Consider the following 27,126-nt stretch of genomic DNA (forward strand, 5'->3'; position numbering starts at 1 on the left):
TTAGCACGCACATTCAAACATAGCTCCAACGCAGCAAGCCCTGGATCTGGTAGGTCCAGTCTCATTTGCACAAGCAACAATCAGACAAGGATGAGATCAGCACAACCTCCATATGAACACACTGTACATCTTGAAATGGATTCACCCATAATTTGCATGCGATAAGATGATTTCCTTTGTTTTTTCTTCCCACACATAAACCCTGTCAACTCTAGTTGTGCAGCTCGAAAAAATCAGTAGAGAGGGTTTACCTTCAATATTTTGCACTCCGAAATTACCAAAGAAATACGTTGGGACATTCCGTCTACCTATTACCTCTTCTCCAAATGAAATATGACATGGGAACGTATATGAAGGCGACACCCAATGTTTTGCAGTATGTTTTGTTTCTGCCAGGATGCTTCAAGAATGCTCACCCAGTCGTATTACTTTAATACACACCAATCCTCCCCACAATGCAAGCATCCATTCACACGATTAGCGGGACCTGCAGAGTTGTTGCCCTTGTCTACATAACATGGACATAAAAACAGCCAAATTTCCATAATTGAGCGGGCAGTTATGAGGAGATAGTAGGCATATATATTTGATTTTAATGTAATCAGGTACGTATTCTAGGAGAAAAATATTTTATTGGAAAGTTTACTTGCAATAAAAGACCTATTATATTTATTTTGTCATAAGTGGTGCAGATTGTACATTCACTATGGCTTGAAACTGTTATTGGGTTACTTCTTATAATGTCCAGTTATAGTTATTATTAATTGTTCTAATCTCACAATCAATATGGCTAACATAATGGCCATCGTGACAGCCTTGTTAATGCCTCTTCCCTTAAATTGATTGTCATATTGACATGGTGTTTTCAAAATAAGACTTTTATATGATGTCTGACCGTACCACTTATTGGTCATCAAGAAATGCATGCTACTCCAGACATACGGGTTGGTGTTTTGAATTTTTTCAAACATATTAGTGAGTTTTTAAGAAGAACAGAAAAGTAAAATACACTGACTTCTCTTGGATTGCTTTAACTGTTTTGGACATTAATTTTAGGTTTCCCATTCCCATTCTTTCTATCATGAAGACGATGTCTACTTGTATAAATAGCATGTGTAATCTTATGTTTCTGTTTCCATAGAGGTCTCAGGAGTGATGAAATCGTTGTGAGAACAGGTGACCACGATAACACGGGTTATGATAGCCATGAGAAGGAGTTTAGGATTGTTTCTTTCTTCACCCATGAGCGATATAATGGTAACCGCGGATGTCTATCTCACACTTCGCTGTATCGCATTATAATATATATTGGATGTTGTACCTGCTTTGGGATAAACATGTTATAGCCCGTAACCAGACATATTACAAGAATATTTACAACATTGATTCAAAAGGATTAAAATATGCATTATAGTGTAAATATACTGGTATATACGTTTGATAGTTTTCTATCAATTACATAGATAATAGTTTTTGTAAGACCATTTCTAATCATGATCCATATTAGAGACATATGCAGTTAGCTGGCTATACAAAGCTTAAACAAAGCATATATTATGGAAGTTGACGAGGAATACGTCGCTAAAGGCATATTCTATAAAATAAAAGACCAATTCAAAATTGATAATATAAAAACATGTCTTATGAAAGAAAAGAACAATTCAATATGAATAACGTAAAAGCATGTCATATGATTCAAAAGAGCAACTTAAAATGAATAATATGAAAGCATTTCCAATGATGGAAAAGATCAATTCAAAATTAAAAATAAAAATCATGTGTGAATATAACTCAAGGCAACACATGCAATATGATTTTCATTTTGTTGTATTTAATGTCATCACAATCATCTGTAACATGAAATGCAAATTAAAAGACTGAGTTCTACATTTTGCTGTATTACGATTTATAAGGGGAACATTATCATGGTCATTTTATGTCTAGACTTTTAAAAAAATGATTTAATTTAATGGACGTTTCATGTCTTCATCAAGTTTATTCATCATTCATCAGAGATACAGATATTCAAAAAACATAACTGGGTCATTTATTTAGAGTTGTGTTTAAGAGCGGCATTTTTCTGAACAAATGCACTCATACTCTGCTCAGAAATCTTTAGTGAAAATAACATCACATAACTAGTATAACCAAAAATGATCATATTTCTACAGCTATGTGTACATCTGTGTTTTTAATTTGATGGAATGAATTTAACTGAGTAAAAGGTAAAGACTGCATAGGGATTTAGGAGATGAATGAACTAATCTTGAAGCAGGAATAAATACATATAACAATTAATCTTTGTGAAATAGCAGCAGAGGGGGCGAATCGGACATTTTGTCCAATCGTTATTTTGCTTAATTATTACTTTCTGCACTCAGCGGATCCGGTGTCGTCAGCGCCTGGTAAAAAAAAAACGACGACGTCGTTGGGGGATCGTCCAAACGTCATTTGGTTTAATTAACACCTTCTGCGCGCCGATCCCCAGCGTCGTCAGCGTCCGGTAAGCACATCGACGACCGCGTCGATGTCATTGCCCCCTCTGCTGCTATGATCCTACAAACAGAGTGATCACTAACTCCTCCTCTTGCAGATCAATTAGGTTATTTGACTGATCGGTAAGTCTGAAATTAATTCTCGTTAAAAACCGATCATGGCATCGCATATAGACCGGATTAATCGGACTCTCAATGATCAAAAATCCCGGAGGGGCTGTTGGTGAAAACGAATAAAGGATATACCCCTGTTGAGCTTGATTTGATTGCTTGGTATCCACCTGATAACTCCCTTCGATAACATCACACACTAGATTGATCGCTATCACCGATGCAATATTTACGTTGCATGGAGCAATATGCCTACCACCATCTCCGTTATCGTGTCTGAGGATAGTTGATGGGGGGGTGTCCGCGGGTGGATTCTCAGGCCATCCTAGTATGGTTCTTATTGAACTGTTATAAATATCAACCATATACCCCGGTGTGTTTATTTCAATCGTCGACGATAACGTCGGTTCATGAACCGTAATAGCGATTTTTGATTCCTTTCCTGTGATCGATTTTATCCTGCGTTGAAATTCTTTATTGATTTGCTCTATTTGGTATGACCCAGTTGGTATTGTAACCTCCTCCCAGTTTGGGGTCCCATCGGGTTTATTTGTCCGTGCAAAAACCAGCGAGTTATTAGGTTGTTGTCCGTTAAATGCGTCCGCTCGGATATTAGGCCAACTGTGATATACTCGCAATTTTGCCAGCGCTATTTCCTTTACTGGAACCGGTGATGGGAAGTTCACACTGAATTCGGGTTTCGTTGATGTTATCGATATCATACTTGTTTGTACCGGAGTGGTGTTCTCCGCGATCCGCTGAAGTAATTGAGACCCTTCGGGGTTCAGCGACATTATTATTATTCGTTGTTTTTAGTGTCTAATTTTAACAACCAGGTGGTTTCGGCTTCCAGTTGAAAATCCTCGATTTTTGACATCGCGGAGCTATATAACTGGACCATCGTGGAGAATTCAACATCGGATACGAACAAATTATCTATCGCCAACGAGATCAACCCGGATAATTTCGAGTATGCGTCGGATACTATTTGATGTTTTACTGTATACTCGTTGAGTTTTTTCTGAAAACACGATGATATCTTCCTAGTGATTGCGTTGGCAACTCCAGCAACTGTTGTCATTGCGGAGACAGCGATTGGAACAGCGATTGGGGTTATCGTGGTCACCGTGGATAAAATAACACCGGCGCCAGCTACTATACCCGACACCGAGTACACGACCGCGTCGATGGCGGTTATTTTACGACGGTATTTTTTTATTTTTACACGGTATTGTTCGGAAAGCGTTTTCAAGTTCGCGGAAAATTCTTTTGCGGTATCGAATCGATATTGATGTGACGTCGGTGATACCTCTGATTCAATTTCCTTGGTGGTCATTTTTATTTTAAAAGAACTAGTGTTTTTAATTACTTAGATTCGCTACAAATTCCACATACCATGTAATGTTTGCCCGGGCTAGATTTCTATCAACGGCATAAATTGTAAACTGTTCAGTTGCGTTCTTGTCTATAATTGTTGATATTGTATTGTTAAACCCGGATGAACTCGACGATAATATATTAAACTGCATCATTGAAACCAGTGTCAATCGATAAATGCCCTTAACAGTTGCGGTGATATTTACTGTATTCTGTGTAGGAGTCCAATCGAATGATCCATGCCGAATTGTGTATACTGTGTTGATGATGTTCTCATGAGGGATTTTTATTTTTTCGAATTGCTCTGCTACTCTCGGTAGCCCGTCTTTAATCGCTTCAACATCAGTTCTGATTATTCCTACTTCCTGCCAATGCGCGTCTATATTATTCTTGTTCGTTGCAACATTAGTTTTGATTGTTTCTATTTCCCGTGTATTCTCGGTCATACTTTTTTTGTTCGCTGCAACATCAAGTTTGATTGTTCCTATTTCATATGTATGTACGTCTATACCTTTTTTGTTCGCTGCAACATCAGTTTTGATTAATCCTATTCCCCGCCAATACGCGTCTACATTTTTTTTGTTCGCTTCAACATCAGTTTTGATTGTTCCTATTTCCTGTGTATGCGCGTCCACACCCTTTTTGTTCGCTTCAACATCAGTTTTGATTGTTCCTATTTCCTGTGTATGCGCGTCCATATTATTTATGATCGTTGTAACATCAGTTTTGATTGTTTCTATTTTCCGTCCATGCGAGTCTACATTATTTATGATCGTTGCAACATTAGCGCCGATTATTTCTATTTCCCGTTCATGCGCGTCCACACCCATTTTGTTCGCTTCAACATCAGTTTTGATTGTTTCTATTTCCTGTCCATACGCAGTGATATCATTTATAGTTATTGTGATTTCATCCGGCTTGGTATTTTTTTTACCAAGGAATTTATCAAAGTTGTCATCGATCCTGTTAACATTTTTTCGTAACGTGTAAAATTGGCCCGACAGCGTCGTAAACTCCAAAATAGTATTTTTTATTGTTGCAAGATTTGGTTCGAATACTATCGGGTACCCAAAAAATCTATCGATAGTTGCTTTCACATACCCTTCGAGTTCGATTATTGATCTATTCAACCTTATAACACCGTCTTGGATTAATTCTATCGTATTCTCTATCTCCACTATATGTCTACCCGGTTTGAGTAGTCCGTCGCCGGTATACAACGCGATGGTGTTCTCGGCGGCATCACGCTGTCGTAATAAAACGTCATTTAGCGACACATTACTAGATTTCAATTTACCCTGGCGGTCTTGAAATACAACTATTTCATCTGGGTCAACACTGGTTAAGTTCAACGTATCAGCGATTTCATCCTCAATTAGTTTTTTTATGTCGGCGGCGGCCGTTTCCGTGGATTCTTTCAGCGCCGAAACCGGTCGTCCCCAAATATCAATCATCGTTATTGTAAATGTTATTCTCTAAAATCCGTTGAGCTTCTACGACCCCACTAGTGTATTCGTTTACAACCACATGAGGTGGTTTCCGCGATGATGAAATCGCCGCGAGTACGTTCAATACCTCACGGCCACATATCGGTGGGTCACTCAATTGCTGTGTTGGCAGCGTGGAATAAAAAACCCGGGCTGAACACGCCCGGGCTGAACACGCCCGGATATACCGCATAAACTCTTTCGGTGGAGCTAACCCGTATGAATCAAAATAGACGATCGCACGCGGATCAATCGCGTATGCAACCCAATGAGTTCCCGCTCCGGAGGACCCATCGAGGTTAATTATGCCTGTTTCAGTATTCCTTGGGGCCGCCGGTAATTGATCCCTCATAAAAACACCTCTGAAGTTTTTTATCGCTAACGCGTTTGCGGCGTCTATTAAATCAAAATTAGACATAGGAGTCATTGACTCAGGAGTCATAGACTCTTGCGTTAATAAACGGTTCCCGGTAGTCTTAGACCCTTTCCCGAGTACCATGAATACGGGGTTCCCGGTAGTCTTAGACCCTTTCCGGCCACGGGTCGTTTTTTTTTGTAGCCTTTCCCGGTTGCCTTCTTCAATGCCATCCCCGCCGCGGTACCAACGGCTCCTAACGCCGCCGCCTTAGCCACTGCTGGTGCGGCCGCGGCAATCAATGCCGGAATCGCAGCTAACAGCGGAAATATCCCACCGGTCTTTTCCATGTTTTTAATTGCTGCGGCTGAAAAATCTATTTGAACACCCTTTTTATTCTTCATCGCATCATTGAAATGTTTTATTTGACGCGCCGTCAACGATATCTTATGATTACCACCTGCCATCTGCGACGGCTTCAGCGTTATTGTGGTCCCGCATTGTTTAGCCGACTTTGATCGTAATTTCTTGACTTGACCATCAGTCAACTCTACACTGACGACACTATACGACATTTTATTGTAAACGCGTTTTGTGCTTTCAATTACATGTTTTCCACTGGCGCATCAACGATTCTCATTCGTCCACCAACACCTTCTAGCAGCATTGATTTATCGCTGAGAATGACAGCGACCGCTCTATAATTAACACCACCCGGGGCTATACGAGCTCTGAAGTGTATATCAACGACGGATTGTCTCGTTAAATCAAGATGTTCCAGCGAAAAATAATAAATCGGATACAGGTTTTTAAAATCAAGTTGTGATATTTGCAAACCAGTGTCGACGTTTTGATCACGACCCATATACGACAGCAATCGATGATACACACGTGCGATATGGTTGTCGCCGTAATTAAGCTGTATATCCTCGGATGGTTCCTGTTGTCCGTTTATTCTCAGCGAAACATCCCTGACTCCTAATTGATCAAATATCATATGACTGCGTTCTTGACTGCCCAATCGTTCCCTATTCTGTAGCGCTATAAAAATATGACGCGGGGCTGAAACACCCTGTTTTGACGCCAGGTGCCATGTAAACGTATCGGCGACGTTATCCTCTTTAGCATCAGTTGTTACCGCTAGCCAACTCAACAACGATTTCCCTCCCTGTTCCATAAATGCTAACAATCGTGCTTCCGTGGTAACTGATGGAGTCAGCACCGGCATCCACAATGCCATTTTAGTTAAAATGACTTTACCGGCAGCGACGCCAGCAGCATGCCATATTGCATTGTTATCATCGCCCCTTCGCGTCAGCGCGATTGTATGCTTAGCCCCATAGACAACTTTTCTGACATTTCTGCAGAATCCAAATATGTGATGGAGTGGAATCGCGCATGAAAACTTTCGGCGTGGTCTTTGCAACATTCCTACTCGTGCTGCGAATCCTAGATTAAAATTATCGTTAGTACTTTTTATGATATTGAACTCAGCGCCTGGTCTTGCTCTGCGGTCTGGATTGGCTGCTTCAGCTTGTGGGTCAAATGCGGTATCTCTTTCCGCCAGCACGTTGATGTACTGAAGATGATCAGCGTTATTGGTGGTGTCCTTCGCAAACATCATAGATGGGCCCGCCGATCTTGTATAATCATCCGAGTATCTCGCCAACCCAATTATCGTCGTTGCAACATCAACCTCGCGTTCTATTGATTCAATTTCTCGCCCGTCAATAAGATATCTGGCGCTCTCAAATAACGCCATGATACCGTTGTTGACGAAGCCAACTCGAACACGATGGTCATCTGCGTATGGTGTATTATCGGCGGCATTTGTCACGAGTTCTCCCTCAATTTCGATAAACGCTTCACACGGTAGAAAGTATTTACTGGTATCTTGGACCTGAAGTTCAATTCGCGATCGTAGGTCGGGTTGCGCTGCATAATAAGAATAATATTGATAATCACGGACAGAATCATCCCTGCGCACTGGGGCGTCCATATCAAACGCGGGATCAGCGGTACGCGCAAACATTCTATTATTTATCATGTTGATGTTTTCAATTGCGATTTTTTCGTCGTAAATTCTTTGAATTTAAACCACTCCCCGCTATCGCGTTCATGAGCGCGTTGGTTGCCGCATCGGCGGATGGCGAAGTCGTCGCCAACGACTCTAATTTTTCTTCCACGGCGTTATTTATTACTTTACTGACATTTGCAGGCATCACTGTCGTTGATGGCATTACTGGTGGTTTCTGTTTTCTTTTTGAAAATCTCTTGGATTTCACCAATGACATTAGTTTGTCCCGCGCGGCTGAAAACGCCCTTCCGGCAACATCTCCAATAGCACTAATACCCTTATCACGAATAACATCAATAGCCTTCATTCCTAATTGTTTGGCTAACGGCGCTACTTTTGGAGCCATTCTTGTAAATAACCCCGCAATGGTGCTACCGAGACCATCTCCATAGTACGCGCGGTAAACAGGCAATCGCGAGTTTACCACGTAGACGAGTACTGGTTTATCATGGTTGTAGTGTATGATCATCCTTATTAAAAACACCAGTTTTCCAATTAGTGATTGACCCCCCCCACCGCCGTGTGGAAAACCGGAATAAATTTTATCAAAATTTCCTTGGGTTTTTTCCCTCGATAAAAATCCGGTTTTTTTCTGGTTTTTTCTTGATTTCTAGTCATTTTTGGTCGTTTTTTGTTGCCTACAGTCGTTTTTTTTCGATTTTTCAGCAAAAACATCGATTTTCTCTAAATGATTTCCTTGGGTTTTTACCCTCAAAAAATGGCCAAAAACAGTCAAAAAATGGCAAAAAACAGTCAAAAAACGGTCAAAAACAGTCAAAAAATTAACAAAAACGATAATTTTATAATTTTATAATTTTTTTAATCATCCACGAGCTCGTCTATGAGCGTTCGATATGCATTAATGTCCATAATACCGCCTGCAAATAAACGCTTGCAAATATCAGCGGCCTCATTGATTATTTCCGTAGAGTTATTTCCGGCTCGTTTTCCTCCAATTAGTACTTCCAGCCGTGATATATCACTGAGAACACTATTAGGGCAGGTAACGCCGTAGGATTCTTTACCAACAGGGTATCCTTTTCCTTTTTTTGGTGTTATACTCTTAACTTCCTTGTGGAATGCGTCGTAATCGGATTTACTACGATGTGGTAATGCATCTTTATGTTTACTTGCTAAATACACTATTCTTGCCCAGTCTTTTAACGACTTTATATTTTTCTCGTAACCGCTATTGATATGCTTCTTATCTCGTATGTTCTTAGCAAAATTGTTGGCAGTAAAATTAATTAATTCTTCCCTGTTGCTGAAGCCTCTAATTTGATCTATTGTGCTCTTCTTGAGTACAATACGGGGTATATTCCCCTCTTTTTCTTCCGGTATTTCTTCTTCTGGTGTTTCTTCGGGTATTTCTTCTTCTGGTTCTCTTGCGGTGGCGCCTGGTTCTTCTTCGTCGGCCACTGTAACATAAGGTTCTTGTGGTTCGGTTATAGCGAGTGGTGGTGGCCTCCGTGTTGTAGCATCCGCTATTTTTGCAGGGAGTGTTTCTAAAGACCTTTTTGTTTGTTCGGTCTGAGCCGCTATCTTTTCAAGCGCACCAAGAACGGGTACAGTTGCCGCCGTAACATCCTTAGTCGCTTTAGTTACCGGGGCAAATAACTGTTCGCTTCCAACAGTAAAATCGGTTTGCATTTGTTGTCGCGTTTGAAGTTGTTCTCGGACCCTATCTCGTAACGGTATGAACTTTTTAAGCGCTGCTAGCCGCTCTCTGGCTAGCCGAGTAGTAAGTGATTCACCTACCATTATTGCAATTGCGAAGCAATTTCTAATTTCTCGCCGGAGGCTCCGTCTATAATTCTTCTAATGTTTTTGATTTTACTAGAAATCTCCCTGCGTCGTTCATAAACACGTCCAAGTTTTTTTCGTATTATTTCAACGGCAGTGAATAGTCCAATGAATGCATTTGCGTCATTGTGGTACAAGTTTTCATTGATCGTATGTTGTAATCGTTTTATAAAAAAATACTCGCGGGCCAGGGTAAAACGCCCCCGTTTCGATTGTTCGTTAATAATTTCATAATCGGATAATATTTTTTCACTGTCGAGACCATCAGATAATTCAATTCCTTGATTTTTTAATTTTGAAATCTCGGCTAATATATTATTGATGTCTTCGATATTCATTATTCTTATAAAACATCTTGTTTCTAATATCAAAAATATTAATAAAAAGAAAAATGAAACCCCGTGTATCAATCCCGAGGTGTTTAATAATTCGTTAGACGTGACCTCGTCAGCGCCATAGGCGCCGGTGACTTCGTATCTACATATGAAAATCGAATTCTATGCCCGGTCTTTTTTGAGATTGCTGTTTGATATACTCGTTCTGCTACTTTTCGTATTGAGGCGATACAAATGTCAAAGTATCTACTGGCTTCATTCATCGACTGAAATATTTTTTCCTCGTGAGTTGTTGTATCAAATGACTTTACGGGTTTTGCTTTCTTTGGGTATTTACCGGTTTGGCCTTTTTTACTATTTTCACTCTGAGAGATGGCTTGCAAGTTTGTAAGAGAATTATCAGTCTTATTATTATTAATATGATCAATAACAAGCCCATTCTCGATTAATCCGTGAAAACATTCATAGATGATTCTGTGACAGAGATATTTCTTCTTTCCGGCACCAAACATTAAATACCCGTGATTATTTACGGTACCAACCGGCTTCTTCAGTTTGCGGTTTCTAACAATGCCGTCGCGAGACGCCTCGTAACTGACGAACACAGGATGCGGCTGAAATTCTTGGTCCATTTGTATAATAATACTATTTGTCTAATTTATTATTTGGTTTAATTATGAATCTTTCAACGTAGTCTTGGGGGGTTTTAATGACGAAATCGGCGGTGGGGTCAATGACGGCGTTTTTAATTCGCTTGTCATAATAGCGTTTTAGTTCCCTGTATCGCTTTCCGCCACAATTAATACATAACTGTGATTTTCCTCTTACACCGACGTGGCAAACCAAGCACGGGAGGGGGCCAAGAGAACCATTACGAACGCTTTGTAAATGATACCCGCAGAATTCACCTCTACATGATTTATTGCACGGGGTTGTCGACCCAATCATCAACCATTTGCAGTGATTCATTATACTATATTCTTTCATTTAAATACTTGTTTTAATTATATGGATGAGTTCGAGAGATTGGCAGCAATTAAGCCCCGGAAAAATATTAGGTTTAATCTCGATAGAGTCCTCAAGGACACACCAAAAGCGTTAATAAACGATAAAACCCTGTTGAGTAAAATACGCGATTGTATCAATGAATTCAAGCGTGATGGCGCATCTCACAGTTGGTCAACATTTCGAATTGATGGCATTGTTGATGCTACCATGAACGACAACCGCGCAGCAATGATAATATCACAACTTGACGGTAAAAGGTATTTCTTCAGAGTAAAATTCATTGTCCGGGTGGAATCAGGCGATTGGATCATGCGTGATAAATTTGAACCAGTTCTCAGCGACAAGAAAACAGTCACTGTCAGCCGCGACTCCAAGCCGGGGTTGTTAACCGGAATTGACAAACCATACTATGAACGAGCGTATCCTGAAACAGCAGTTGTTTATGGAATATACCCGTTAAATAAGAAACCTGATATCGGAAAACTGAAACCGATGAAACAGTCAACTGGGATAAATTGTGTAGCAGAACGAATAATAGAGCATTTTACAAATGCATGTCGAGGAAACAAATTGACTGATTTACGACGTAGCAAAATCAACCAGTGGGAACTAACCGTAAAAGAGCGTGGAGCAACCATCAGCGACATAGCGAGATTAGAAACATCGCTGAGATTTCCAATAACCGTTACAACGATAACCGGTGAAGTATTATACGAATCGAAGTATAAATCGAAGGGAGCCCCAATCAAAATTATCGATCATAACGAACACGCATGGACGCCCGCGATCACAATATTTCCACGGGATAGAACAGTAAAGTATATACCCGAAGAATTCCTGGGAGAACAATTCTCCCGGGATGGTTTTCTCGCGGAGAGGAAACTATTTGATGCTATTGCCTACTTGTGTAAAAACGACCCTGTATCAGTGTGGTTACTTCGCAGCGCTGAAAACGATGCGGATACCTTTGATCAGTTTGTAAGACCAAACGGCGAATTATATCGCACTGAAGCATTTCACAACAGGATGAAAAAAACCGCCATAGAATTTGAAGAGCATGATGAACAACTGCTAACAAATTGTTTTACGATTCCATCGGTTGTAGCTCATGTTGCAGCAAGGAAAAATGCGTGGAGACCAACGCGCAAGGAATTTCTGCCGGATGTACAATCCAGTTGTTTGGAATACTATCACGGTGGACTATGGAACACTGAATACAACCGCGACGCTATGATCTCGGTTGATATGGTTGCCTGTTATCCAGCGAGTTTTCTCGGGTATGGATCCGCCGCTGAGTATTTCAAACGATTTGGACACCCCAGACATGAAATGACTCGTGTTGCTATTAATGGACCACTGCCTGATTTTGATTTAACCGGATTCGCTCGCATAGTATCATTTGAATTCGCGGCAGGACTTCATCGCTGTTGCTATATTTGGATCGGTAGACACATGACTGAAAAGAAGTGGTTGCCAATAGCGCTGCTACGGTATATGATTGATTGTAAAATGCTAGTTTCGTTAATTGTCAGTGACGCGATTATATCATACCGGGCGCAGACTGAAGTCTGGTTACCAGAACCAGAGCGTCTAGATAGCATAATTGACGAGTCCAGAGCACACATTGATGCCGACGAGGAATATATCATCGAATGGTCCAGGAGGATATTCAACCAACGAAACTGCGAGGCAAAAGATCTCGGTAGAAGAATAATTGGTAAGTTCACACAAGGTGGAAGAAACTGCGACTACAAACGATATTGCTCACGGCTGATTATAGATGACGCAGAATATGATTTCGTAATCAAGGACGCAGTGGCAAAAAATAGATACGTGAACTGCAAAACAGCTTTCTTGTCCAATGGAACAAAGTTGGGTACAGTTGTTACCTACGGCGATGGAGACAGCCCGGCGTATCCACATTTGAGGGCGTCTATGCTGGGTTACGCCGCTATCAATTTATTCTCGATGATAAATAGATTCCCCAATACCGCGGTTAGAGTAGCCGTTGATTCATTTTATATAGACGTAGCGTATAAGGGAAACTTAGCCGAGTTTACTAATCCGGACGAGAGTTGGGGTACATGGAGAATTAAAAATGAAATACGACGCGATTATTCCCCGTCAGCAGATGTCACCGTTGAAAACAATTACTTACGCGGTGATAATTTATCAGAATGGTCTAATGCACCACCGTGTTCTGATCCAATTTGTAGATATAAAACAGTTTATTTAAGCGGCTGTGGCGGGTCAGGAAAGACGACTCGGGCAATTGAATTATTTCGAACGCGGGCAAGTATAATCGTGCTTACACCGACCCATAGACTAGCGCGAGAGATAAAACAACGAAATGTTGACGCCGTTACTTATCACAGCTTTTTTCGATACAGCGGTGGCGAGTGGACTCCTGATCGAATGGGTGAAAAATTTATTCCCGACATTATCATCTGGGATGAGATATGTACTGTTTCGTTAGATACTTTACAAATGTTTCTTGAGTGGTTGCTGCGCGCGAATACAGCGGTAATCATGTGTGGGGACCATGGCCAACCACCACCATTTGTCGGCGAGGGTCCACATGAGTGGTTGAGCGGGTTCGTAGACTATTATGAAGAAACCGATACTGATTACCGAGCACTTGATGAACAACTGCGCGAGGTTAAAAAACTAATCAGATTACAGCCGGATAGAGTTCAATGTGAAATAATCCGCGAGGTGATTCCGGAAACGCCGTTAAATGAATTCTGGGAAACATGGAAACCAAACGATTTGATTGTAGCGAGTAGAAAGATAGTCAGAGACACACTTCAGCGGAAGTTGTTTGCGTTGCATAAGGAAAAGTTTCCAACGCGTCCAGTGCCGTTATGTTATAGACCCGCGGACACACGGCAGCAGAACATTGAAGTTGAAATCCCGGGCCCGACAGCGTCAGGGACAAAAAAACAAATTCTCGTGCTGAATGATATCGTGCTCGTTGATATCAGCGTCGTCGAGGACGCGCTACGTGCTGATAAATCCCCGTGGACGCTAGGATACGCAACAACAATACATTCCTCGCAGGGACTAACCATCACGGACACAATTGTTTGGATAGTTGATAATCGCATCGAATGGTCGAATCTAGTCTATCTTGCAGTGTCCCGAGTACGAAGGATAAATCAGCTTCAAAGAATTGTTATTGACGGAGCCGGTGACGGAGTCACTGACGAAGCCGGCGACAAAGTCACCATCGATGCAAGCGTCATTGATAGAAAACTCTCGGGTTACCGCCAACAGGATAAAAAAAAACAGCGGCGTTTTGATATTGATGCCGAATTAATAATCTCGCTACGACAACAACAGAATAATCACTGCGCGAGTTGCAATTGTATAATGAGTTGGCGTTATTCGGATAAAGACACTCGCCAATTTACCGTGGATAGGATCGATAACAGTCTCGGTCATGTCAAAAACAATGTGAGGTTGACCTGTCTTGAGTGTAATAGACGCAACGGCGCTAGTTAAGACCACGCGGGGGTAATTGAGTATCGTTAGGTATCACTTGTAGTTGCTCGCGTGTAAATCCGCGCTGAGGAGCAGTTGAATCCAGTCTATAGATCGGTGGTCTACCAGTTGATCGTGTTATCGTTGATATGTTATGTGTGGTAACACTCCAAATAGGATCGGTAGCCCTTTTTTTACCGCCTTCAAGCTCTCCTGGTTCATATAGATATCTAACAGTGACATCGCCAAGAATCGGCTTAGAAACGCTATTTATTTTTAATTTTCCGGGTATATACTCGTATTTAATCGCGTCGCTGGGCTTCATGTTGATTGCTCGGGTAATCTCGTTATTTAACGCTGCAATTACACCTGGCAACCTTTTGACCCATTCACGAGATCGTTTTTCTTGGATGAATTCCTTCGCGTATTGATATCCAAATAACCGTTCAGCAAGAGTCCGATTGAATCGTTCAACAATTGCCTGATCACGATGTAGCGCAGTATGACCTCGTCGTATCGCGACGCTATGATGTTTCAGCGTTGATAAAACAGCGCCGCGAAATTCACTACCAGGATCAACTTGTAATAGATTTGGCCAGCGCAGAGGGCCTCTTCGATAAATCCGCTCAAACGCATCGGCTACTTCAGTTGCAGACTTTGTTTTTAACGGCTCCGCCTGTTTGTATCGACTCGCAACATCAACTACGGTTAGCGCGTATTTGTAACCGTTGTCATGCGGCAGAAATAGTATATCAGCCTGATGAACTTCATTAGGTACGCTGACATCAAAGCGCGAGAAGTTGATTTGTTTAGGCGGTGGTAGATAGATTTGCCATATAGCCTGTTTGGATAACCAATTAGCCGCAGTGGTCTTTGTTACCTTTGCAGCGCTTGCAAGCTTACCAATTGCGGCCTTCCCCTTCCAGTATCCTCTCGGAGAATAATAGATGGAATCCATCGTTTTTCTTGGATGATTGTTATTAATTACCAGCGCCAATCATTAATTTACCTTTCATAGCCGATTTTACCAACCATGAGGCCAATTTTTCTTTGACGGATTTATCAGGAATAGCATTTAGCGCGTGAATTAATTTTACATCCGCGATATGACGCTGTTGCAGATCGCTACTTTTGTAAGCAACATCATGAGCATAACACGCCTTATCGATAGCGTTTATTGGATACTCACCGGGTTTGGGCTGATTTTGATCATCGAGTCTAATATCTAATCGTGTTCCGGGGCCACAGTAGTTATATCCTGGGAGGTGTTTTTCTCCTGGATACTTTGCCCACGGTGTTCCGGGGAGTTTTGCCAATTTGGCTGCGATGTCACCTCCTCGCTTTTTTTTAAAACATCTCCGGGTCTAATAGAAATAAATCTAAATTTCTTTGTACCGCATTGTACACACTTACCAGTAAGCGCCGATCTGTTATTTCTTGTCGTAACGGTTGTCATATCATTTGTGCCAGTACGCACTCTACACTTCACACAATATAGATCCATAATTTATGTATAGAGATATGAATATAATTGATTTTTCGGCGACTAAAACAAGAGAACCAGTTAAGCATGTTGCAGCGTTACCAAACTCGATCCGGATGATTATCATCGGACCATCTGGATCCGGCAAGACGCAATTGTTACTCAATTTAATAATGAGATGGATGAAGTGGGATAAGTTGTATTTGGTTGCTCCTAGCGTAGATGATCAACGATGCTACGAGGTGTTGAAAGATTTCAACGAGAATGCATCAGCGATCGCTAAAAAGAATGTTATTGAGTTTATTACGGATATCAATGATGCACCGGGTATTGATGATATTGATGGCGACGTTAACAATCTAGTCGTGTACGATGATGTTATGTTAGACAATCAAAAGAACCCAGCTAGGATATTTTCCAGAGGCAGGCATAAAAACACTGACGTGATATATGTCACTCAACGATACACTCAGATTCCAAAAGTAATCAGAGATAACTGCAATATTCTTGCTGTATTCAACGGCGTTGATACACACACGCTACGAAATATTTGGCAGACATGGTGCGGCGGTGACATGGACTTTAATGTTTTTCGAAACTTTTTTAGTCATGCTCAGTCGACCCCACATGGATTCATAACGATAAATTTACATGATCCTCGGACACGATATCGTATCGGACTTGACCAAATATTCGGTTAGTTGTAAATAATTTTCATTGTAAATAACTTCTTAGCAGCAGAGGGGGCAATGACATCGACGCGGTCGTCGATGTGCTTACCGGACGCTGACGACGCTGGGGATCAGCGCGCAGAAGGTGTTAATTAAACCAAATGACGTTTGGACGATCCCCCAACGACGTCGTCGTTTTTTTTTTACCAGGCGCTGACGACACTAGATCGTTGAGTGCAGAAAGTAATAATTAAGCAAAATAACGATTGGACAAAATGTCCGATTCGCCCCCTCTGCTGCTGAAATTATAATGCTTCTTTTCAATTAATTATTATGACAAAACCATTGCCAATTAATTAGTATAACTGAGTGATATGTTTTCCCTCATTAAATATACGTTTACCAGTATTTATGTTACATTATTTGCAGATGTTCTCATTTTTCATGATGTATGATTATCGAAAACATGTGTGTGCATGTTTTGCACATTCTTGTGTGTGCATGATTATTCCATGTGTGTGTGTATGATTAGTGCATTAATGTGTGTGCATGATTATTGCATTTATGTCTGTGCATAACTAGAACATGCATGCGTTTCCATGATTAGTTCATGTATGTGTTTGCAGTATTAGTGCATTCATGGGTGCGTATGATTAGTACATGCATGTGTTTGCATGAATAATGCGTGCATGTGTGTCCATAAATAGATAACTAGAGGGCCCGTGTGACCGAGATGTATAAAGCCCTCTCTGTTACGGATCTCTACCATCTCTGCATGATTAGTGAATGCATGTGTGTCAACGATTAGTACATACATGTGTGTGGATGATTGGTATGAGCATGTGTGTGCATGATTAGTGTTTTCTTGTGTGTACATCATTAAGCACATTTCCATGATTAGCACATACATATGTGTGCCTGATTAGTGCACGTATGTGTATGCACGATTAGTGGATTCATGGGTGCGCACAACTAGTACATGCATATATTTGAATTATTAGTACGTGCATATGTGTGCATAACTAGAACAAACATGCGTTTCCATGATTAGTGTATGCATGTTTGTACATAACTAATGCATTCATGTGTGTGCATGATTACTGGATGCATGTCTATGCACGAATACTAAATGCACGTGTATGCTTGATTGGTGCATGTATGTTTGTGCATAATTATTACAAGCATATGTGTCCATGCTTGTTGAACGTATGTTTGGCATATCTAGAACAAGCATGCTTTTCCATGATCAGTGAATGCATGTGTGTGCATGATAAGTTCATGTATTTGTGTGCATGATTAGTGCATTCATGGGTGCGTACGATTAGTACATTCATGTGTTTGCATGATCAATGCGTGAATGGGTGTCCATAACTAGATAACTAGTGAGCCCCGTGTGGCTGAGTGGTCTAAAACGCTCTCAGTTAGGATCATTGATATCTCACCTGTGTCTGCATAGGATCGAGTCTAGGATTCGGCCAAAGTGGGTATGTGAGAAAGCTTGCCAGTAGCTTCTCGTGGGTCGGTGGTTCTTCCTGGGTTTTTCCCGGGTTCGTTCTTCAACATTAATACTGGCCGCGTTAAACCCATCAACAACAACAACAACCATAACTAGAAAAAGCATTAGCTTTCATTATTAGTGCATGAATGTGTTGGTATGAAGTACATACATTGGAACAGTATAATTATTATGATAGAAACATGGCAAGTTAAGCAAGTAAACTATTTTATTTTTGAAACGCATTCATGTTTCATTTCAATGATTATGATGGGCAAAATAGGTTGATTTGTTATACATTTTGGACATTATGGCAGTTGTTAAGTCTTTTATAGTATTACCTTTTAATGATCTTTCTGAATTGTATTATTTTACCCTGCCATTATTCTGATTGAATTTTAAAAATATTTCCTTGGATATGCTGAAGCACATGACACCATAAGTCCAATGATTAAGTCTTTTAATTGCAAAAAATACCGTCTTTGAGGCTGGAAGCAATGTAGATCAAATGTGTCAAAGTGCCATATATTTACTAATGTTACTGACAGCTACCAAATGTATTTGTTTGAATGTTTATTTCCTCTTTCATATATGACTCTTGGAAGAGATGCATTATAAGCAAACTATATAATGCAACGGGACTGATTTTAGTGTGATGCATCAGTAGTGTATTATTAGTGTATCAAACAGCTCTCTGCGGTGCTGCACATTGGACCTATATTTGCAGTAAATTTTAGTTGAAAAACACTTCCACATTCTATTTAAGATGGTCAGTACAAAAGATATGAAGTATTTTCAATTGATAAAAAATGTACAACGGGTTTCATCCTGTGTTTGAGTCCAGAATGTATTGATACTAATTTTCATTAATTATAGATGTAAATCATGATTATGACCTGGCACTTCTTAAGATTCGACCCAAGGATGGGCGAGGCATTGTGTTCAATGACTATGTACAGCCAGCATGCCTCCCACAAAGTAACACTGAGTACACAGCGGGAATGCAGTGCCACATTACAGGATGGGGGAAAACGTCTATGAGTAAGTAAAAGTTTGCTGGTGCTCAAAACATTTGCTGCTTACATTTCTGTTGAAAGGTAGGTACGATATATTGATAGTTCTGACATAGTTACCTGGAATTCTCAAGTCCATAAGGTATTGTCCCGATTATTTTTGTGTGTTTCATCCCCACACAATCAACATTTACGGGATAAGGTGTATTGTGTTTTTTTTTTGCTGCTAATTCTTGCGTTTGTTTTTTCGTTATGCCCGTTGTATATTGGAATCTTTTCTACCTACACATATGACATTTGTATTTGATGTATCTCATCAAGAGTAACTAATAAAGAACTTAGTGTGACCTGATTTCTGAAGCTGCCGTTAGGTAACATGTAAGTTGTCATCCATTGTTTCAATACACTCTTAATACCCTTTATTCTAGTACACTGGTGCTCATAAATAATTGGTATGTGGATATATATTAACATAAAAAACGTAACTATATACAATTATAGCCCTCTATACAATCAACCTTTCATTTCTTAGACCGTCAACACTTACACATATAAAATAACCATCATCCGTTTTTTGTAGTCTTAGTTTTTTATGTAAATCTTCTTTACTGGACAATTACTCAGTGTTACATTAACACCTGAGCAAAATCACGTTTTTGTAATATTGTTGTGCAGAATGATGATTTGAGCAAATTTATTTTATTCAAATTATTCTGTATTGGAAATAAAAAGTGCTTTAAATTAATATCCCTGGACTTAGAGGTTTGGATTTATAATGAAGTTCAAATAAGGATATATTTTTTGATTATATTTTTGTGATTCCATAAAAGCCTATTCGCACATTGTCACAACACAAACTTTTTTAGATTTTTAGATTTTTAGAATACCGCTAAAGTTTATTTAGACTGTTTTCATTAGGACTTGTGTTAAAAATTCTAGAATAGTCACAGTAAGTTATTTTTGTATTGTCACTTTTTATCCTAGGAAAATAAATTATTTGTTGAATTATACAAAGCTTGTTGCTTTTGAGTATTTTTAGTACTTATTATAATGCCTTAGGTTTGTAATAAGCAGTCGCCTACATACAATGACCCGTTTGACTTTTCCCCATTGGTGGCTGATATCACATGTCTGACTGTGTTGTGGAAAACCTGGATGAATTAGGCATTTACCCAGTGGCGAGACATACACAAATGTTAAGTACTACCCACTAATCTGAGACTTAGTCAATTACCTAGACACACAACCATTGGCTTAAATCGTATCCAAGCCAATCGGAAATAACGGTCACGGCTTTACCCTTAGAACATTCTTTACTCCATTGCATGGCATCAAGGTTTCCATAAGCAGGTGCACTGTCAGGTACTCCAAATGAGCTTTAGCCGTGTAGGGATCCATGTTTACATGTAAACACATAGCCGTATTTTAATTAATCATATGCATCATTGAAATTACTCATATCCATCATTACAATTAATCATATCCACCAGTTGAAGCTTTTACATTAATTTAGATATTGTGATAATGTATGCTATTCTTATATCATGAGAAAGGATGAACGACAATACAGGTTTCAGATGCTGCATCCCTAGGTTAAACAGGAGGTCAAAGTTTACAACTTCATATGTAATAAGGACGCTTCCCTGTAACCTGAACTCCAGATGCAATAACTGAGGGATAGTGATCATAGTTAATACTATATTTCACAAATAGAATATATAACAACATGGACTTGAAACATATGTGCCAAAACGGGGGTGGGTGATGAAGTGAGTTGACGGTGACACTTCAGAAACAAGTTTTCAATATTTGTAATAGGCTCTATCTGTTTTGTACTGCTTCTCCTAAAATGTTACTAATATTTAATTTGTATTATTTGTTGACCTTTCTAATGTTGTTTTGTAATATATATATAAACATATATATATATATATATATATATATATATATATATATATATATATATATATATATATATATATAATGCTTAATTGACCTTAGGCTAAAGTCAAGTTCAATAATAATATATAGTTAATATGTTCTGTGCGATTGCGGACTAAATATCCCAATCATGATCAATGTAACCATGTTTAACATAATTTGAGTTAAAATATTCAATTTTGACTCTGACCCTAGACACTTCTAGAATGGAAGTTTCCATAAATGCCAGAGTATCTCCAGAAAATGGTAATTGTGACGTAGGGCAAGAAGAGGGGTATATAATTTTGTTGATCTGAACATGATTCATTCTTTTCTTAACATCTTGAAGTAGAATTGGTTATATTGTTATATCGGGTTATTCATTTTTGTGGAATAATGTATTTAAATTACTATTTATAGGAAATGCAAATTGCTCGTCAATAATATTCTTGGACCGGAGTATTTGGATTTATCTTGAATTGAGACAAGGACATTTTGGATTATAGTATTGTGACAAATTCAAAGACTTAGCATATCAGGAAAATGTAAGTCATTGGAACACCACCATGTTCAAGAATTCAGGAACATGAACACATTCAACAATGGAATTTGTTCGGAATATCACTATAATTCAGTTAAATCTTTAACATTTGGATGTGTGATACAAAATAATTATATAGTGTTATTTAATTTAGAATGATGTAAGTTCATTGTTTCATTTTGAATTATAATCTAGGAAAAAATTAATTTGCTAAATTTTACAAATCTTGTTGGTTTTCGCTATTAGTGTTCAAGAGTCACAACAAAACCACTAACTATATGACTTGATAAAACATCTTTGTAGTAGCCACTCAGCAACCACTGGCCATATGACTAAAAGACAGAGAAATCTTGTATATGACATCTTTGTAATAGTCACCCAGCCACCACTTGGCGACCTGACTAATACAAGAGAAATACTTTATATAACATCTTTGTAACAGCAACTTTGCAGAATCTTATCATATTTTTAGACTAGTATTCTTGCATCATTGAAGACGTTACATTGATATTAGATAAAATAAACAGAGGTGGTCATGAGGCCAGAGGTCAAAGATTTAAAGTAGTAAAATCTTTCAAATTTAAATCTCTCAAATTCATTGTATTTAAATTATGCCAATCTGCCAACAAATATGGCTTCCATTACCATGAATAGTACATTATGGAATGACTTGTCTGCTTGACTGAACAAGAAGAAATCATACATGTATCAACCCAGTGTCGGTATCTATCAGGTTTGTACCATGACGTTGATTTTCCAACTGCAGTGGCTACCAATAATTAAAATAGATAATTATTGAAACTAATTATCAAAATTTAATTGAAAGAATTTTACCAGGTGTGGCTCATACATGTATATATTGATATTGGTATAGATATTGATAAAATGAATAAAGTTTACCATCAATATATAGGTGTGGATATTGATGTACTGTATACAGTTGCATATATATATATATATATATATATATATATAGGTATAGTGACTGAATACAGTTTGCCATGAATATATATGCTAGAAAGATGCGCTAAATTAAAATACCATGAATAAACTTTTATGGGTGTTGTATATATAATTGTATTTTTGAGTTACAAAGTCTTCAGATAATTTGACCTGTTTCAGTAGTTCACAAATAAATGAACCTTTTAGTGGCGTCTAATCAGGAAATCCAAATAAGTTAATACTAAAAATGTTGTAGGTTATGATAATGATAGCAGAAAGCAGAAAATACCAAGAAAGGTATATAAGAGGTTTTTGTTCCTTATTAAAGATAGATTCCTATACCAACATGGTTTCTGAAAATGTAAACTCAGAACTCTAGGAGAGTAACAGATGACAATGATAGTCTATTACGTTTGGAAGAACATCCTGTTTGCAGTAAAATATGGGGATATGATATTGCTAGAATATGAATGAATTTGCAAGACAATAGTCAAAATACCCAAATTAGATTCAATCTATCGAGTCTATACACTTATCTCAAAGCTGGGTGGATCATTATACTGAGAATATGATACTAGGTAATTTAGATTTAAAAACTGAATGATAATTAGATCTTATAGTTTTCATGGTGACAAAAGCTTTCCAAAAAAACACAATGTGATATATATTTCACAGTGTGGACCAAATTAGCTGTTATTCTGAGCTTTTGATGTTCAACTGAAATAGGTTGCTTCCTTGGTCGGGATAATTCATTAGTACTTTCTCATACTCAGAGCATAACTATCTTCAGAATTTAACAACGAAGTTCTTCACTAAACAGGGATATGGGGACTGAATTACCACCTATCGACACAAGTCTCATTGTATAACGTGACCATTATATGACAAAAACATTGTTATTACCGATAAGTTCGAATAATTAAGATAATTATGCTCTGAGTAATTGAATGTCTAATCATTCATATAGTTGAGCAGTTTATAGGAAAATATATGATATGGCTTTTATACTTTTCCAGGATCGCTTCCAGACATACTACAAGCTGCCGTAGTTCCCATCATCAGTGATAGTGAATGTAAGCGTGTATACAAAGATCGCATAACTCCACGGATGTTTTGTGCTGGTTACTTGTATACTGGAGGTGTGGATAGCTGTAGTGGAGACAGTGGGGGACCTTTTGTGTGTAACATAAACGGTAATAATGTATTGCTAATATATTCCGTTTTGATGTGGGAGTCTGCATTGGGGTCATCTACAGTTAGAGTAGTCAGTTCTTTGAGTGGCAGATCTGCTACCCGTTAGGATTTTACTATAACAATTACAGAAGCAACCCTTCGGTGACAATCTTACAGAACAAAAGCGAGAAATACAAAACGATATAATCAATGATTTAAAGTCCACATATTGCCTTGCAAAGTTTTGTCTGGATCTTGGTTTTTATATTCGAGTCAGTGTAATAACACAAGTTTCGAGATGGCTCCTGTGATACACGAGCTGTATATATTTCATCCAGGATCAACAAGACAGCTAGCAAAGACTACATTTGAAATCCTATAAAAATATGACTCTTCATTTCGAAAGAGTTCAAATGTAAGAATTTCAATATGACTGTTGCTGTGGTTATGTTTCACATAAGATTGGCACTATTTTCATTTAAAACCAATTAAATAGAATATGCTGTCTTATGGTGTCAACCCCATGCATTTGCAATGCCAGTAGATGGTAAAGGAAAGTAACATTTCCGTTGGTCAGAATGTTACCTCGTGATCAAAATGAATTGCATTTAGTTCTATTCGAACTGAAAGGATTACAATATTTTATGAATACCACTTCTATAAATAGTCACGAGTACAGCATAAGACATACACTGTCAGTGAAGGCAGATACGAAGTATGTGTTAAAAGAAAACATCATTCTAACAATATTTAAAAAAAATAAAGGAATAAATTTGGCTTTCATTGGTTGAAGGACTGGTATTATGATGACCTTATTACGATAAATCAGGACAACCCAAAGTGCTATAAATAGCTACGTAACATTGAAATTAGTCTGTATAGTTGACTGCCATGGTGGCCAAATTGGATGTCAGATTGGTATCATATTTCTATTTTCATTTAGGATTGATTAGATAAAAGAAGCCTTACATTTGAAAATTCCATGCTAACACAAATACACACGAAAAAGGTTTGAGCATGATCGTATTAACATGATCATAAAAGTATAGACGTTTACACTGTCCAGCATTAAAGGAAAATAAACAGTAGTTATTAAAACATTAATTACTTTAAATTGCAATGGTTGGTACTGTCATGTAGCCACAATAACATTCTCAGTGAGGTACATCACAATAACATTCCCAATGAGGTACAGCACATAACATTCTCAATGAGGTACAGCACAAGTTTAAACTGAAAAAAATCATATGGCTTACAGGCAAGTGGTGACAAGTGGGGTGGGTGGGATTAATTCAGAAAATCCAGAGGCGGAGGAAGTATGTTCTGAAGGAAATATATATATATATATATATATATATATATATATATATATATATATATATATATATATATATATATATATATATATATATATATGCTTTTATGGACATAAGCAAAGTTCTTGACATATTTAGCATGGATAATGCAACTACTAAACGTACTCATGCATGCAGTTGCACGCAGTTAGTCAAGCATTTTATCAATGATCCCGTTCAGTCTATTCCTACTAATGATTTGCTCCTTATGATGCAATTGTGAATTACCTTTCTTAATCATGTGTGGATGTAATGGAGAACACCCATAACAATCACCTTTTTATGGCAGGCTTCTAAAATTAATCTACGAGTTCAAGAATGGAACACCTATATGTCAGAGAAAATCATTTTCTAAATTTGTGATCATTATCTTAGTAAAATGTAATATAGAGATGTCACATTCATTGCATTCCTGAGGCAGTATATCTAATAGACCAATTCCCAAAGTACCTTGAAGAACTCATTGTATTACGATGTAATCTGCTTCATACATCATCTCCTTAGAGCTCAAAAATATCATTTAGTTCTTTATAGTTTTCAAAACAGACATTATATTGTTATTTTACAGTTGAAACTATTGTTTTCAGGTAAATACACAGTTATAGGAGCCACATCATGGGGGGATGGATGTGCCTTGGCTAATAAGCCCGGAGTGTATGCAAAGGTCACAGAGTTCCTGACATGGATACAAGCAAAAATGAAGCTATAATAAAATAAATGATGTCGGGTCTTACTTAAGCATGAAACAAATTGTTTGTACCGTTACTCATATCTGTATGAGATATACATAATTCTCAAAGGGATGTGGCCACATCGTCTTGAGGAACATCTATTGTAGATTTGTTATAAGATGAGAATAATGTAAGATAATAAAAACTATATTTCACTAATCTGAACTTGTTATAACTTCAGTCTGCATAATTGTTTTATCATAATGGATAAGTGTAATCAATACATATCTCTACTTTGCAATATATTTGCTACATAATGGATACTAGTAATTCACAAATTAAACCAATTCAATTGCAGTACAATTCAGATTTATTCCTTGAATGACTTCACTGCATTTCCCAAAACTTTTAGATTATCTAAAATGATTTGAGAAGCAGATTGTCAAGGGGCCTCGAATGGCATAGTGGTCGAAAGCTCTCAAAGTTAAAGATTACTGCCGTTTCACCTCTGTCTGTGTGGGTTCGATTTTCAGCTGCGGCCAATGTTGACAGGAGATAAATCTTGCCAGTAGATTATAGTGGATCAGTGTTCTTTCCGGGATTTTCTCCGGGTTCCTCATATATTGTACTAAACATGGAGTTAAACCCTATAACACCATCAGATAGTCCAGGAAAAAAACCGAGGTACAGTAATCAGTTAGAGATCGCTTCTTTTGTTGGAGGTGACAGTGACGAGCAGGACGTATTTCCATCAATTTACATCCGACATCCAAACGTATTTTCTGATACAGACCCAGAATTCTTCAGGACAAAGAATAGTAGGTAAAAATCATATTCAAGTTCACAAATGAATTGTAAACCTCGTTGATCGAAAAAAGAAAAGAATTCATTGTGTAACAGGATAGACATAAATGGATCCCTGGATCGAAAAACAACACAGCACAATGTAATGAAAGATGATAATTTATATAAAATGAACTAATATATATATATATATGTGTGTGTGTGTGTGTGTGTGTGTGTGTGTTAGTGTGTGTGTGTATAAAAGTTGTAAAATTAGTTCACTGCCAAACCCCACAGTTCTCCACAATTATTGGGTTGGCCCTCACTTGTGTAGACAGTATACACCTTTAATGTATAGACCATGCACACAAATTTACAAGCTAGCGGTTTCGTCTTCGTATGGTCTTGCATCATCTTCCGTATCGACAAACAGACTGCCAGACAGATATATTGAGATACCCGCACGCATATGCACCGACAGCACAAACTTTTCCTATTATAGGTTGGCCAACTTGTGTTGGCTACACCCTCAGTTATTGGATCCACCA

At 38.4% G+C, this 27,126-nt stretch overlaps 1 protein-coding gene across 1 annotated transcript; it reads left to right on the plus strand.

Annotated features, from left to right (window-relative positions):
• Positions 1–326: 326 nt before the first annotated feature.
• Positions 327–25,833, plus strand: LOC149791102 (chymotrypsinogen B-like). Its single transcript, XM_089973282.1, has 5 exons — positions 327–376; positions 1,142–1,257; positions 19,057–19,221; positions 23,613–23,789; positions 25,712–25,833. The coding sequence occupies exons 1-5, from the start codon at positions 327–329 to the stop codon at positions 25,831–25,833; spliced, it is 630 nt and encodes a 209-aa protein (XP_089829408.1).
• Positions 25,834–27,126: the final 1,293 nt, after the last annotated feature.

Source organism: Sinohyriopsis cumingii, chromosome 10, assembly GCF_028554795.1.
Source record: "Sinohyriopsis cumingii isolate HCF-2022 chromosome 10, ASM2855479v2, whole genome shotgun sequence".
Lineage (NCBI taxonomy): Eukaryota > Metazoa > Mollusca > Bivalvia > Unionida > Unionidae > Sinohyriopsis > Sinohyriopsis cumingii.

Excerpts from the sequence above, each read along its gene's own strand:
- LOC149791102 (XM_089973282.1), top strand. The coding sequence starts at position 327 with ATGAAATATGACATGGGAACGTATATGAAGGCGACACCCAATGTTTTG. Across the intron at positions 1,258-19,056 it reads CACCCATGAGCGATATAATG|ATGTAAATCATGATTATGAC; the intron begins GTAACCGCGGAT and ends CATTAATTATAG. Across the intron at positions 23,790-25,711 it reads TTTTGTGTGTAACATAAACG|GTAAATACACAGTTATAGGA; the intron begins GTAATAATGTAT and ends TATTGTTTTCAG.